Source organism: Coregonus lavaretus, assembly GCF_964263955.1.
Source record: "Coregonus lavaretus genome assembly, chromosome: 1".
Classification (NCBI taxonomy): Eukaryota; Metazoa; Chordata; class Actinopteri; order Salmoniformes; family Salmonidae; genus Coregonus; species Coregonus lavaretus.
In genome coordinates, this window is record NC_139988.1 from 75,314,270 (window position 1) to 75,331,382 (window position 17,113).

The following is a 17,113-nucleotide window of genomic DNA, read 5'->3' on the forward strand; positions in this document are numbered from 1 at the left end:
GATAATGCATGTCATAACAAGATGCCCAGCACTTCAAGCCTCCTCCTCAACCCTCTCTCGCTCTCACCCCACCCGCAAAATGTCAGTCACATCTTGCACCATAGACTATTGTAAACAACCACCTAATTTAACCCCCTAGAGTCGATGTTGGTTCCAACCTGATATTACGTATTTTATACAAGATTAGTTAATGTTTGAAATATTGAGAGCTACATAGGATATGGAGGATGAGGACATTCCATATATTTATTTCTGTCACTGGTGGATGCTAGAAGGTATGCGGGCCAAGATAGCTGGGGGGCCACTGGTGCTAATCTTAGAAGGAATACGTGATGGAATATCCTGACTAGGGTGCAACACGGTACCATATAGGGTGATCCTATTGTGGTGAGGAGTGACACTCAATAAATGGTTGGCAACTGTTGGATAGAATTAGCTTGCAAACAAGTACATAAGCTAAGAGATTTCCTTTGTTCAGTTAGTTCAGATAGAAATGGGCCACCCACGTGCCGTTTGCTATGTGAACCCGGTACCGCAATATTAAATACTTTGAATCAACTCTCCATGTAAGCATTTAAGTATTTTCTTGCATACTGAATTACTTGATGCCAGAGAAATGCATCATAACACAACCTTATAATAGTTTGTAGGCCAAACCATTCGGACGCTACAGACGATTTTGTGATGAGAAGACCGATTTTCGGGATTGTCTCATGGTCTGACAAACACCGCTTTAGCTCTGTCACCTTTCAGATGCGGAAGTGCGACATCGGCGGATGCGGTGGATTGAGACGCATCCAATGCAAAAAATATATCTCTAGCTTAACCCTTTGACACGTACCAACACACGAGTGTGATCATCCTACAGTGGTCCCTGCAGCGTACGCTCAAACGGTGTGATTAGAACGCTTATTTAGAACGTCCAGTTTAGATTGACGCAACAGTCAGCATTTGAGCTGGCCACACTGAGCGAAGAGGCTACTAGCAGGAGGAAAGTAATGCTAACTAGCAAGCCTGTAAGTTAGCTAGTTAACAGTGTCGCAATGCCGAAGATCGCAAGTCTGTTGCTAGTTAGCTAGGTAGCGAGAGAACTTGGCTAGTTTGGTTGTCTGTGACCTAACGTTAGCTAACTAGATAGTTACTAGCTAAAGGTAGTGTCTGCTAATATCAGCGATACAATGGCACCGTTCACTTACTTAACTAGCTAACGTTGTCTAGCTAGCTACAACGTTAATGTAAATAAAACGGGAATACCATGACTTATTTGTTACAATGACGGAAGGCCCTATCAAACTAGCTAGCTGTGTATCTTAAGGGGGGGTGTATAGTTGTATCTTATGAAATAGTTCGCTAGCTAGCTATCAATGTTCAAATGTTACCTAACCTAGCTATGTGGCTAGCTATTACCTATGTTCAACATTTAACGTTGTTAGCGAGACACAAACAGAACAATACATAGAATGACCTGCAAAAAAAGGCAACCAAACAAGGTCTATTAGCTAACTAACCCCCTTTGGTCCTTTTCTAGATTAACTTTCAAACTTTGTTTACAAATAATCATCATCATCTGGTGAGTGGCACTGTTTTTAGTTGCAGTTCTCTTTAAAAGTAATGACTGTGAAATATTGTTGCATTTAAACTTTAGATCACTGGTTAGTGTGAACTTGATAAAATATATTTGCATGGGAAATAATAGCTGGTTTGTTAATTTCAGCTATTACAGCCTCGAGTCTTCTTGGGTATTACGCTACAAGGGAACACCTGTATCTGGGGAGTTTCTCCCATTCTTCTCTGCAGATCCTCTCAAGCTCTGTCAGGTTAGATGGGGAGCGTCGCTGCACAGCTATTTTCAGGTCTCTCCAGAGATGATCGATCGGGTTCAAATCCGGGCTCTGGCTGGGCCACTCAAGGACATTCAGAGACTTGTCCTGAAGCCACTCCTGCGTTGTCTTGGCTGTGTGCTTAGGGTCGTTGTCCATTTGGAAGGTGAACCATGTGCCTTTTACTGAAGAGTGGCTTCCTTCTGGCCACTCTACCATAAAGGCCTGATTGGTGGAGCGTAGTAGAGATGGTTGTCCTTCTGTAAGGTTCTCCCATCTCCACAGAGGAACTCTGGAACTCTGTCAGACTGACCATTGGCTTCTTGGTCACCTCCCTGACCAAGGCCCTTCTCCCCCAATTGCTTAGTTTGGCCTGATGGCCAGCTCTAGTAAGAGTCTTGGTGGTTCCAAACTTCTAGCATGTTTTGGTAACCTTCCCAAGATTTGTGCTTCGACAAAATCCTGTCTCGGAGCTCTACGGACAATTCCTTTGACCTCATGGCTTGGTTTTCGCTCTGACATGTACTGTCGACTGTGGGACCTTACATAGACAGGTGTGTGCTTTTCCAAATCATGTCCAATCAATTGAATTTCCCACAGGTGGACTCCAATCAAGTTGTAGAAACATCTCAAGGATGATCAATGGAAACAGGATGCACCTGAGCTAAATTTCGAGTCTCATATAAATCCTTATATAAATAAGGTATTTCTGTTTTTTTTTTTTTTTTTTTGCAAAAAAAAATAACCTGTTTTCGCTTTGACATTATGTGGTATTGTGTGTAGCTTGATGAGGTAAAAAAAAAGTATTTAATCAATTTTAGACTAAGGCTGTAACGTAACAAAATGTGGAAAAGTGGAATGGGTCTGAGGACCTTCCGAATGCACTGTACGTATTCCTGGGAGTCGTAGCTTTCAGGAATGGGCTTTTCTTTATTTTGACTATTTTCTACATTGTAGAATAATAGTGAAGACATCAAAACTATGAATTAACACATATTGAATCATGTAGTAACCAAAAAAGTGTTAAACAAATCAAAATATATTTTATATTTGAAATTCTTCAAATACCCACCCTTTGCCTTGATGACAGCTTTGCACACTCTTGGCATTCTCTCAACAAGCTTAATGAGGTAGTCACCTGGAATGCATTTCAATTAACAGGTGTGCCTTCTTAAAAGTTAATTTGCTGTCATCAAGGCAAAGGGTGGCTATTTGAAGAATCTCAAATATAAAATATATTTTGATTTGTTTAACCTCTTAAGGATCGGAACCTTTTTTTCAATTTTCGCCTGAAATGACATACCCAAATCTAACTGCCTGTAGCTCAGGACCTGAAGCAAGGATATGCATATTCGTGATACCATTTCAAAGGAAACACTTTGAAGTTTGTGGAAATGTGAAATTAATGTAGGAGAATATAACACATTAGATCTGGTAAAAGATAATACAAACAGAAAAACATGTGTTTTCTATTTTGTATCAAGTCTGCCCAAATGTGCCGAATTGGTCAATTGATACATTTTCAAGTACATAACTATATAGAACATACAATAATGATATGGTAATACAAAATGTACGTTTACACACTCCCAGGAATGTCATATATGATGGATCATTAACTTATACACTAACTTTCACACATCTAGATGGCCAGGCGGGGTGGGTGTGGAGCCAGAGACAAGAGGGGTTCAAACTGTAGAACCCAGTTCCTACATTTGAATATAAAAATTGATTTTATCAATCAAAACTATGCTACATTTTATCTCTGGGACCCTTAGGATGAAAAATCAGAGCAAGATTACTGAATGTAAGTACATTATTTACCTTCAGAGGTGAATGTATCAAACCAGTTGTCGTGATAAGTCTTTTGTTGTTGTGCACTCTCCTCAAACAATAGCATGGTCTTTTTTCACTGTAAGAGCTACTGTGTATTGGCCAGTGCAGTTAGATTAACAATACTTTAAGCTTTCTGCCCAAATAAGACATGTCTATCTCCTGGAAAGTTTGCTGTTACTTACAACACTCATGCTAATCACATTAGCGCACGTTAGCTCAACCGTCCGGTATACGGGACACCGATCCCGTAGAGGTTAACACATGATTCCATATGTGTTTTTTCATAGTTTTGATGTCTTCACTATTATTCTACAATGTAGAAAATAATACAAATAAAGAAAAACCATTGAATGAAACTTTTGACCGGTAGTGTGTATATATATATGTTAAATATAAAATAAAGTGCATTTTTTCTGGAGAACAAAGGAGAGTTGAACAAAAATAATAATCTGAATGCACAGAACGTCACTGTGGGCCATGCAATATTAATGTATAAGTCACTCTGTGCCTTGCCCTGCATTAATGAGAGAAATTACACTTTCTGTCTCCTGCCAATCCTTTGAACTTTGGTACAAAAGGTGTGAGAGTAACTCTGAGACACTGGTTCAGGTGTTCATTGGTGAGCATGGTGCGGTATTTGTTTTTAATAAAGTTAATTGTGGAAAAGGCTGATTCACAGCTGTATGTGGAGCCAAACATGGTCAGGATAAATAGTGCCAGTTTCTTGAACAGGGACATCATCTGCAGGCACCATCTTTCCCCAGAAAGTGACAGGGTCACAATCACCAGCCTGCTCCTTCAAAGCTACATTTTCTTGCAGCTCAATCACCTCCATTTGCATTGATGCAACATGTACCCATGAAGATCTGTTTTGCTTCTTCTGACAACTTTGTCACATTTGTGAGCAAGAAGGAGTTCTGGATGAGCAGCAGCAGTTCTCTTCCAACAGTGAAGTTATCAAAGCGATCCTTGAAGTTATCCATCAGCTTCTGAATGAAATCCACATGGTTGGGAACATCTTTGTTTCCCTGTGTTTGCACCAGAAGATTGGGGATGTGGACAAGTTCTCCCTGGAGATCATTTTTGAAAACTTCAAATGTCTTCTGGAAAGCCCAGGCTGCTGTTATCATATCACACACTGTGTTGTCCCATCCCTGCAGCTTAACATTCATTAGATTAAGGTCTGATGTAATGTCTGTCAAAAATGCAACCGTTTCCATCTTCTCCTCATCTTCCAAAAACTCAGAAAACTGAGTTACCTTGTCACTCTTTTGCTCTGATAAGAAAGCTTTGATTTCCTCCTGAATGGCCCAAAAGCGTTCCAAAACCCTGCCGTTGCTGAGCCCTCTGACATTGTTGTGTAGTAGTAAGTCATCAACACTGGCATTGGCCTCTGTCAGAATGCCTCGTAACAGGCGGTGTTGAAGGGATGATGTTGCTCACAAAAAGTTGATCAGTTTCATCATCGTTGCCATGACCTCAATACTCTTTTCCCAGACTGGCGCACAGGACAGATTGGTGGATGATGCAGTGATATATGATGTCAGGTCAGGGTGGTCCTCTTTCAAATGTGCAACCAGTCCCCTCCCTCTTCCTATCATGGCTGGAGCTCCATCTGTGGTGATGGAGACCACTGACTTCAGATCTATCCCCCTTTTTGTCAGCATCCCTGTGATGGCCTCATGGATATCCTCTCCCCGTGTGTGTGCTTCTAGATTTGTTAAGCCCAACCGCTCCTCACAGAATTCCTTCTTTGTTTCATTATAAAATCTGACAAACACCAGAAGCTGGGCATTATCAGTATTATCTGTTGATTCATCCACAGCTAATGAAATGCATGGTGCATTCTGAATGGCCTCATCAAGTTGTGAAGTTAAATCTTCAGCTAATATTTCAGTTGTCCTCATTGCTGTGGAATCTGACAGTGGGATCTGTTTGATCTTTTCCCTGAGCTCATCTTTTTGTTTACCTTCAAGCAAGGTGTCAGCAACTTCACACAAGCATTATTTTACCATCTCAGCATCTGAAAATGTTTTTTTGTGTTTTCCCAAAACCCAAGCTATCCTCAGTGAACACTCCATTGCATGTTGTTGGGCTGTCAGGGAATTGGTAAGGACTTTGGTGGACCTCTCATATTGGGATTTGAGTTGGTTAATCTTGTTTGTTCTCACCTCCGTGTTCAGGGGATACGTCTGATCGAATTTATTATGCCTGGTGTCATAATGGCGCATAACATTGGCACTTTTCACGAGAGCTACGGACTCACTGCATATCAGGCACATTGGTTTTGTGCTAGTTGCGGGGAGAATAAATACTGTTCCGTCCACTCGTCTTTGAATATACCGTTTTCAGAGTCAAATATTTTTTTTTGAACAAGCCATTTTAACAAATACTGGTAACTAAGCTCCTATCTGTGATATTTACAGTTGAACCGCGGTCAAATCTTTCTGTTTCTTTCTGCCTGCTTGTCCCAAGTTTCCGCTGAGGATATTTGGATGAATGTGATTGGGTAAGATGCTGCGTCTTGTATTTGTATAAAACCACGCGATTGGGTTAGATGGCACTAGTAGAGGCGGGCGTTTCTTCGAGAGAGAGAGTGAGAAAGAGGGGTTGCTGAGTTAAAGAGGCCGATGCGCCAGGTAGATTTTTAAAAAGCTGTGTAAAAATAATGTATTGACTTTTATATGACAAAATGCGATGTTGTCCGGTCCGGATTGACCCTTCTCCGGGTCCGGACTCGTACCGCGATCCGCCAGTTGAGTTTGGCTGCCCTATACACTTCCTGATGAACTCAGTCACGGTGTCCGTGTATACGTCAATGTTATTCTCAGAGGCAACCTGGAACATATCCCAGTCCGACATGACCTTTGAATCTTATCTGACCTTTGAATCTTGGTCCACTGACCTTTCTTTGGAGGGCATATAAATGCTGGCCCTTGGTCTCGCTGTCCCACCTCTTCGGCCACACATCTATCATAATGGCTCTAATCTTACATTTGGCCTCACCTACCTCTCCCGGTCTAACTGTCTGAACTAACTTGACTGTGTATCAGGGTTCCTTTTTACAGTTGGTCTAGTGTCTGTAGCTTAAACTGTTAAAGAGCAAAGTATTCAGACCCCTTCCCTTTTTCCAAATTGTGTTATGTTACAGCCTTATTCTAAAATTGATTAAATAATTTACACACAATACCCCATAATAACAAAGCGAAAGCTTTCACGACTGGCTCGCTTGGGGAGAAAGCGGGCCTCTAATTAGGGTATTTATCTGTCAAGGTATTAGGGCTGTGTAAGCAGCAGCAGCTAGCGGTAGCCAGAACCAGGTTCCCTCTCGCCACCGACTAAAGGAAGGATTAAGATTTGATTCACTCCTGCTATTGTTTCCCCAGCGGCGCAGATGTGTTCTAAGTAATCACCCCCCAACGACTAGCGACGTGGAGCATGGCCTCCTCATATTCTCCATGGTTACTCGAGGTCCCACATGATGACACAAATGCCTCCCAAGGGTGCCTTGAGATGCCAGAGAAAAGGGTGGGGGGCTTTGCTTTATGACTGTGTGCTTTTTCCAGACCTATCTAAGTGATGCCAGAGGAACAGATGTGTATCAGTGCTTAATGACATCATCTGTGCAGACAATGACAGTAGAGCGATTAAAGGAGATAAATGTTGGGTTGTTGTGGTGGGAAATCGGATGGTAAGCGTGAATCGGCAATACTGAACTGGCAGCATCAATAAGAGACCCTTCCAGCCTGCCAAAGGTTTTTGCCACCGCAATGGTAAAGAATTAGTCTCAAATGTCACAACCATCCCTTACGATTGCTAATGGCAGAGCTAAAAACTGCAATCATGTCTACCCCTATCACTACCATTTCTCCCTCTTTCATCGCATTCAGATTAATGGCATTCTCTGGAGACCATTTTAAACTAAATGGGAGCACCACTGGCAGCTAATACTGACTCATTCAGTTTGCCTACCTGTATATCCAGTGTGTTTTAATCGTTTCTCCATTTTACATTTTGGTCACACTTTACATTAAGGTACCCTTTATAAAGGGTACCTTATTGTAAATTGTAACATACTTTTCGTTTTCTGGGAAACAAACGTACATTATGGGACTATGACTAGTATGACATTGACACGCTGTCAGGGAGTTTTGCTTCTCCCTTATTTTTTGACTGTGGCCACCAAATAATCTGTCACCAGGACCTGCGAGCCACATTCTATTTAAAAACCCAGACCACCTCTGTCAGTTAAGCAATTGAGTGTGAGGGTTTCATTTCAATTTAATTTTAATTATATTATATTACAGTGGCGTGAAAAGGGGGAGGAGGGGGGCCGCGTCAGGATGAAGGGAACACGAGTGCTCCTCTTTATCTATCGCCCCAGCTCTGGGATTGTGGAAAAATGCTTTAATGCATGGAGAAAGGCACACACGTATTTAGCAGATGTTATTGCGGGTGTAGCGAAATGCTTGTGCTTCTAGCTGTCTATGTGCGTGTGTCTGTCTTTACTGACAGTCTTGTGAACAGAAGAGCTGGGGATAACTAAGTAGAATATTGAAACAAACATATTGAAACAAACATAAGGTTGTACTCCTGAGTGGCGCAGTGGTCTAAGGCACTGCATCGCAGTGCTAACTGTGCCACTAGAGATCCTGGTTCGTATCCAGGCTCTGTCGCCGCCGGCCGCGACCAGGAGACTCATGGGCGGCGCACAATTGGCCCAGCGTCGTCCAGGGTAGGGGAGGGAATGGCCGGCAGGGATGTAGCTCAGTTGATAGAGCATGGCGTTTGCAACGCCAGGGTTGTGGGTTCGATTCCCACTGGGGGCCAGTATAAAAAAAATGTATATATGTATTCACTAACTGTAAGTCGCTCTGGATAAGAGCGTCTGCTAAATGACTAAAATGTAAATGTAAAAAATGTTGGGGTCAGAGTGGTGGTGAGAAAACAATTATCACAATCGCCTGGGCTGAAAAACCAATACCAAGGCCTGTACGGAGCAAATTACAATCACATAACAATCCATGACATTGTCAACTATCAACCTGCCTTGAAGTGTACACCTCCCCCTTCTCCCCACCATTGACAGGTTATGCTTACTCAGCTACTCTTTGTTTACTAGTACCTACAACATAGGTACTAGTACTAGTAGGAACGTTTTCTTATTGTCTGGACTTGGAACATGAAAGGCATTTTAGGTCGGTCTCAATTCTACTATTTATTTCTATGTCTTGGGTTATGACTGTGTTTCATATAACGCTATTCAATAAAGCTGTATTGTCTTCCCACTCTTTCTCTCCCCCTCTCCTTCTCCCTCTTCCCATCTCCCTCTCTCTCTCTCTCTCTATGTACATTGCTCTCCTTCACTTTTTCTTCATCTATTCCCCCTCTCTGTGTCCATCCCCCTCCCCCTCTCTCGCTGTGTCCATCTCTTTCTCTCTCCCTCTCTTATGTACTGTGTCCTTGGATGGAGCAGCGGGTGAACTGGGCATCGAGTTCATGGGTAAGTAAACTTTTCATTTGTGCAGTAAATCTCTCTTTATTTTCTCTCAACCTTTCATAAAATACCTCGCACAAAAAACACAATCGAGCAAAACCCTCTATGCTCACCTTGGAAAAGATTAACGTGCTCCGGTCACCATGGATGCATACATGTATTCTATCTGCATGGAAGCTAGTATTGTCTGCAAGCGTGATGTAAGGGCCGATATGGCAATCGAAAGAAGGATCTCTGCAGTGTGCTTGACTGGTTACATTTTGTGTGTGTGTGTGTGTGTGTGTGTGTGTGTGTGTGTGTGTGTGTGTGTGTGTGTGTGTGTGTATGTGTGTGTGTGTGTAGACCTACATTGTGTATTTTTGTGTGTGTTTGTAAATGCATTGTCCTATGTTGCGTGTGTGTTTGCACATGTTATCCTGTGTGTGAGTGCAAATATACACTACATTGCCAAATGTATGTGGACACATGCTTGTCAAACATCTCATTCCAAAATCATGGGCATTAATATGGAGTTGGTCCCCCCATTGCTGCTATAGCAGCCTCCACTCTTCTGGGAAGGCTTTCCAATAGATGTTGGAACATTGCTGCGGGGATTTGCTTCCATTCAGCCACAAGAGCATTAGTGAGGTTGGGCACTGATGTTAGACGGTTAGGCCTGGCTCGCAGTCGGCGTTCCAATTCATCCCAAAGGTGTTCGATGTAGTTGAGGTAAAGGCTCTGTGCGGGCCAGTCAAGTTTCCGTATGGACCTCGCTTTGTGCACGGGGGCATTATCATGCTGAAACAGGAAAGGGGCTTCCCCAAACTGTTGCCACAAAGTTGGAAGCACTGAATCGTCTAGAATGTCATTGTATGCTGTTGCGTTAAGATTTCCCTTCACTGGAACTAAGGGGCCTAGCCCGAAGCATGAAAAACAGCCCCAGACAATTATTCCTCCTCCACCAAACTTTACAGTTGGCACTATGCATTAGGGCAGGTAGCCTTCTCCTGACATCCGCCAAACCCAGATTTGTCTGTCGGACTGCCAGATGGTGAAGCGTGATTCATCACACCAGAGAACGCGTTTTCACTGCTCCAGAGTCCAATGGCGGCAAGCTTTACACCACTCCAGCTGACGCTTGGCATTGCGCGTGGTGATCTTAGACTTGTGTGCGGCTGCTCGGCCATGGAAACCCATTTCATGAAACTCTCGACGAACAGTTATTGTGCTGACATTGCTTCCAGAGAAAGTTTGGAACTCAGTAGTGAGTGTTGCAACCGAAGAAGACAATTTTTACGCGCTATGCGCTTCAGCACTCGGTGGTCCCGTTCTTTGAGTTTGTGTGGCCTACCACTTCGCGGCTGAGCCGTTGTTGCTCCTAGACGTTTCCACTTCACAATAACAGCACTTACAGTTGACCGGGGCAACTCTAGCAGGGCAGAGATTTGACGAACTGACTTGTTGGAAAGCTGGCATCCTATGACGGTGCCACGTTGAAAGTCTCTGAGCTCTTCAGTAAGGCCGTTCTACTGCCAATGTTTGTCTATGGAGATTGCATGGCTGTGTGCGCGATTTTATACACCTGTCAGCAACGGGTGTGGCTGAAATAGCCGAATCCACTAATTTGAAGGGTTGTCCACATACTTTTGTATATATAGTGTATGTATTTATTCATATTTGTGGATGTGTCTTTAAGATGGCATTTACCGCTACATCCCTGGAGTGTATTCCTCGCTTCACACTGTGTTCTTATTTAAATGGTTGGAAATGTCCTATGGGCATGTACACCATATTTAATGCCTTCAAGCTATACCCTAAATCCCAAACCAATGCCTATCACATACCCCTACTGCATATAGGCACTTGAGTAGATGTGAGAGGAGTGGATAGGTGTAAGCAATTTAGTGGTAGCTCCATTTTGCCTCTTGTCACAATATTGCATATGAAACATATGTGCTATCGAATTGCTAGCTTTTTGGTAGCGTAGTTGGCTAAGCCGTTGTCAAGAGGGCAGTCAAGTGTGTTTGCAAGGCAGAGGTCCCGGGTTCTAGTCTCAATATAAGCTGGTGTGGTAGGAAGTGGTAGGCCCACAGTACGACTATGCAAGCACAGTGACATCCGTCACGCACCTATCCAATCCTCTCACATCTACATTGGTGCCTCATGGAAAGGGGTTGATTTGGGATTCACACACAGTAACAATGGCGTTCATTAGCAATACAGTCGACAATATGTTGTTTTGGGGCATCTGAAAGAAATATACACTCTTTGGTCCGGTTTACCGGACACATAATCTTCAATGAACATGCTTTTCAGTTCAGGACTACACTTAGGCCGGGATTTATTTTCCGAGGCGCGTTATAGAGCAGTGCACTGGACAGCTGACAATGCGCCTTTTAAAGGCATTTTCTCCTTTAAAAGTAAAGTTCAATTTGTTGCTCTATGAAGCGGCTTGGATTGAATCCCGGCCTAGGCTTAATCTGTGTCCAGGAAACCAACCCTTTGAGTCCCATCTACTGGATTGTCACGTCAACGGTGTGTGAACTCTGTCATGAATATCCCTATCTCGACTTGGATGAGTTTCATCCATCCACCTGCCCTTTCCCACATGCAATGACTAGTGAACACATCCAACGTGTTACTGCACATTTTTCCATTAACTCCGGCTTCACACGCTGGGTTTACTTCACACACTTCCACTTAAAAAATAAATAAAAGTGAGAGGGTAGAGATGGAGACAGAGGAAAGTGAAGCAAGACAGCGAGGCAGATACATCTCTCTTCAGTTCAGTGATTTTAATCTGGGTGGTAAATGAGTTAAGTCTCAGTCACTACACAAACTGTACAGTGAGGGAAAAAAAGTATTTGATCCCCTGCTGATTTTGTACGTTTGCCCACTGACAAAGAAATGATCAGTCTATAATTTTAATGGTTGATTTATTTGAACAGTGAGAGACAGAATAACAACAAAACAATCCAGAAAAACGCATGTCAAAAATGTTATAAATTGATTTGCATTTTAATGAGGGAAATAACCCCCTCTCAATCAGAAAGATTTCTGGCTCCCAGTTGTCTTTTATACAGGTAACGAGCTGAGATTAGGAGCACACTCTTAAAGGGAGTGCTCCTAATCACAGTTTGTTACCTGTATAAAAGACACCTATCCACAGAAGCAATCAATCAATCAGATTCCAAACTCTCCACTATGGCCAAGACCAAAGAGCTCTCCAAGGATGTCAGGGACAAGATTGTAGACCTACACAAGGCTGGAATGGGCTACAAGACCATCGCCAAGCAGCTTGGTGAGAAGGTGACAACAGTTGGTGCGATTATTTGCAAATGGAAGAAACACAAAAGAACTGTCAATCTCCCTCGGCCTGGGGCTCCATGCAAGATCTCACCTCGTGGAGTTGCAATGATCATGAGAACGGTGAGGAATCAGCCCAGAACTACACGGGAGGATCTTGTCAATGATCTCAAGGCAGCTGGGACCATAGTCACCAAGAAAACAATTGGTAACACACTATGCCGTGAAGGACTGAAATCCTGCAGCGCCCGCAAGGTCCCCCTGCTCAAGAAAGCACATATACAGGCCCGTCTGAAGTTTGCCAATGAACATCTGAATGATTCAGAGGAGAACTGGGTGAAAATGTTGTGGTCAGATGAGACCAAAATCGAGCTCTTTGGCATCAACTCAACTCGCCATGTTTGGAAGAGGAATGCTGCCTATGACCCCAAGAACACCATCCCCACCGTCAAACATGGAGGTGGAAACATTATGCTTTGGGGGTGTTTTTCTGCTAAGGGGACAGGACAACTTCACCGCATCAAATGGACGATGGACGGCGCCATGTACTGTCAAATCTTGGGTGAGAACCTCCTTCCCTCAGCCAGGGCATTGAAAATGGGTCGTGGATGGGTATTCCAGCATGACAATGACCCAAAACACATGGCCAAGGCAACAAAGGAGTGGCTCAAGATGAAGCACATGAAGGTCCTGGAGTGGCCTAGCCAGTCTCCAGACCTTAATCCCATAGAAAATCTGTTGAGGGAGCTGAAGGTTCGAGTTGCCAAACGTCAGCCTCGAAACCTTAATGACTTGGAGAAGATCTGCAAAGAGGAGTGGGACAAAATCCCTCCTGAGATGTGTGCAAACCTGGTGGCCAACTACAAGAAACGTCTGACCTCTGTGATTGCCAACAAGGGTTTTGCCACCAAGTACTAAGTCATGTTTTGCAGAGGGGTCAAATACTTATTTCCCTCATTAAAATGCAAATCAATTTATAACATTTTTTGTTGTTATTCTGTCTCTCACTGTTCAAATAAACCTACCATTCAAATTATAGACTGATCATGTCTTTGTCAGTGGGCAAACGTACAAAATCAGCAGGGGATCAAATACTTTTTTCCCTCACTGTAGTGCTTGAGAGAAAGAAGTGAGGATCGGTGAAGAAGAGAGAGATCGATATCAGAGAGGATTTGATGGAGAAGTCTCTGTGGAGCTCTGAGGAATCGGAACGCATGAGAAAATTTCACCTTTATAATAAAGCATTGCATGCATATCATCACATTTGCGTAGTGGCGTAGAACAGCAGAGTAGAGGTGCTAACAGAAGTTGCACACATGGGGAACATTTTAGTAGCCTAGCCAACTGGGCACAGACTTCAGTTCAATGTCTAGTTTTGATTTACATTTGGTTGAGTTGTCAACTAATGTGAATTCAATGTGAAATGTAACAAAAAATTCACCATGTCATTGGATTTAGGTTAAAAGTTGGGTGAAAAAAAAGACAAAATGCCCTTAAATTGATGACTTTTTGCAAATCCAATGAGTGTTCCACGTTGATTCAAATCAAATCAAATCAAATGTATTGGCCACATGCGCCGAATACAACAGGTGCAGACATTACAGTGAAATGCTTACTTACAGCCCTTAACCAACAGTGCATTTATTTTTAATAAAAAAGTAAAATAAAACAACAACAAAAACGTGTTGAGAAAAAAAAAAGAAAAAAAAAAGAGCAGAAGTAAAATAAAATAACAGTAGGGAGGCTATATATACAGGGGGGTACCGGTGCAGAGTCAATGTGCGGGGGCACCGGCTAGTTGACGTAGTTGAAGTAATATGTACCTGTGGGTAGAGTTAAAGTGACTATGCATAAATAATTAACAGAGTAGCAGCAGTGTAAAAAGATGGGGTGGGAGGGCAGTGCAAATAGTCCGGGTAGCCATGATTAGCTGTTCAGGAGTCTTATGGCTTGGGGGTAGAAGCTGTTGAGAAGTCTTTTGGACCTAGACTTGGCACTCCGGTACCGCTTGCCGTGCGGTAGCAGAGAGAACAGTCTATCACTAGGGTGGCTGGAGTCTTTGACAATTTTGAGGGCCTTCCTCTGACATCGCCTGGTAAACAGGACTGCACTACTACGCCTGTTAATCCAAGATGGCGTAGTAGTGCAGTCCTGTTTTTGTCGTGTGTCTGTAAATAGCCTGTAAATACCCTGTTTTTTTTTGTATTTTTCGTACATATTTCCCTATCAGACTTTTCATCCTTCTACAATATATACTTTCCTGCAACCCGCCTCACTCAATGTGGAACGGATTATATTATTGACTTACCTTTTATCTAGAATCTCCAGTTGAAACTAGCTAGCCAGCTAACTAGCTACTTGCTATTAGCCACAGTTAGCGGTATTTCACCCAGAACATTGGATTTTCTGCGGGAATAATTTAATCACTGGACATTAATCACCGGATCGCAACTAGCTAGCCGCAACCGAATGGATGTTGCTGTCTGGCTAATTCACCACTGCCCCCGATGCAAGCACCAGTTAGCTTCGAGCTAGCCTAGAGCCAGGCTCATATCTACCTCTAGGTCTACCGGACGGGAGTAGCCAGCTAACTAGCTACTTGCTATCAGCTACCGTTAGCGGTTTTTCACCATTGTCCGTGGCCTGCACCACCCACCAGCCAGCTCTAGTCTGGACTATTATTCGGCCAGTTTTCACTGTCTGCACAGCGCGTTATCGACCCAGAACATATCAGTTTTTCTGCCGGAATCACTGAATCACTGGACCTTTAACTCCGGATTCATCGCTACCAGCTAGCTGCAACAAAATGGACGTTGTGGTCTGGCTAATCATCCTGAGCTAGGCCCATCTCCCGGCTATCTACCTCTACGTCAACCGGACGGGACCACCTAGTGTTGACAGGGAGCCCCGCCGATCCTACACGACTGGTCTGCCGACGAAATCGTCTGATGTGATTACAACAGGCTTCCCGTTACCACGTCGACCACGAAGATTCCATCTGCTAGCCCCGGCCCGCTAGCACACGCTAGCCGTGGCCTCTTGCTCGCTAGTGCTTTAGCAGCCCCCGAACTATCCTATTGCTGTTCACAGGACCTTATGATAACTCAGCTATACAGCTGATGCCTGCTGGACTGTTCCTTTTTACGGTACCGCATCCTGTTTATGTTTAGCCTCAGCCCAAACTGTGTCGTCATTACCAGCTGTTGTCTTAGCTCTCTCAAATTACACCATGATTGCTTTATGCCTCTCTCCCATCTCAATATGGTTAGCTTATTGTTGTTTCGGTTATTTCTAATTGTACTATTTCACTGTAGAAACCTGCCTTAGATAACTCCTTTGTCCCACCCCCCATAAACGCGGAGACGGACTCAATTGGTGCCTCCAGTGATGCTATCTCTTTCATTGTTACCCAACGCTTAGGTTTACCTCCACTTTACTCATATCCTTCCATATCGTTGTCTGTACATAATGCCCTGAATCTTTTCTACAACGCCCGGAAATCTGCCCCCTTTATTCTATGTACCCAACGCACTAGAAGACCAGTTCTTAAAGCCTTTAGCCGTATCCTTATTCTAGTCCTCCTCTGTTCCTCCGGTGATGTAGAGGCTAACCCAGGCCCTGCAGCCCTCAGTATCACTCCTACTCCCCAGGCGCTATCATTTGCTGACTTCTGTAATCGCAAAAGCCTTGGTTTCCTGCATGTAAATATCAGAAGTCTACTTCCTAAGTTTAAGTTATTCACTGCGTTAGCACACTCCGCCAACCCTGATGTTCTAGCAGTGTCTGAATCCTGGCTTAGGAAGGCCACCAAAAATTCTGAAATTTCCATCCCCAACTATAACATTTTCCGTCTAGATAGAACTGCCAAAGGGGGTGGAGTTGCAATCTACTGTAGAGATAGCCTGCAGAGCTCTATCATACTATCCAGGTCTGTGCCCAAACAGTTTGAGCTTCTACTTCTAAAAATCCACCTTTCCAGAAATAAGTCTCTCACTGTTGCTGCTTGCTACAGACCCCCCTCAGCCCCCAGCTGTGCCCTGGACACCATATGTGAATTGATTTCCCCCCATTTATCCTCAGAGTTCGTACTGCTTGGTGACCTAAATTGGGATATGCTTAATACCCCGGCCATCCTACAATCCAAACTAGATGCCCTCAATCTCACGCAAATTATCAACGAACCTACCAGGTACAACCCTAAATCCATAACCATGGGTACCCTCATAGATATCATCCTGACTAACTTACCCTCTAAATACACCTCCGCTGTCTTCAACCAGGATCTCAGCGTTCACTGCCTTATTGCCTGCGTCCGTAACGGGTCCGCGGTCAAACGACCAGCCCTCATCACTGTCAAACGCTCCCTAAAACACTTTAGCGAGCAGGCCTTCCTAATTGACCTGGCCCAGGTATCCTGGATTGATATAGATCTCATTCTGTCAGTAGAGGATGCCTGGTTGTTCTTTAAAAGTAATTTCCTCTCAATCTTAAATAAACATGCCCCATTCAAAAAATACAGAACTAAGAACAGATATAGCCCCTGGTTCTCCTCAGACTTGACTGTCCTTGACCAGCACAAAAACATCCTGTGGCGTACTGCATTAGCATCAAATAGCCCCCGCGATATGCAACTTTCAGGGAAGTTAGGAACCAATATACACAAGCAGTCAGGAAA

At 43.6% G+C, this 17,113-nt stretch overlaps 1 protein-coding gene across 1 annotated transcript in view; it reads left to right on the plus strand.

Moving 5' to 3' along the window:
• LOC311131781 (pro-neuregulin-3, membrane-bound isoform-like) overlaps positions 1–17,113 on the plus strand; it is a gene marked incomplete at both ends in the record, with an annotated part of 453,127 nt that overhangs the window by 330,515 nt on the left and 105,499 nt on the right. Inside the window, one exon of the mRNA XM_084164910.1 lies at positions 9,133–9,159. Within this exon, the coding sequence (XP_084021036.1) occupies positions 9,133–9,159 (27 nt within the window). The remainder of the gene's footprint in view (positions 1–9,132; positions 9,160–17,113) is intronic.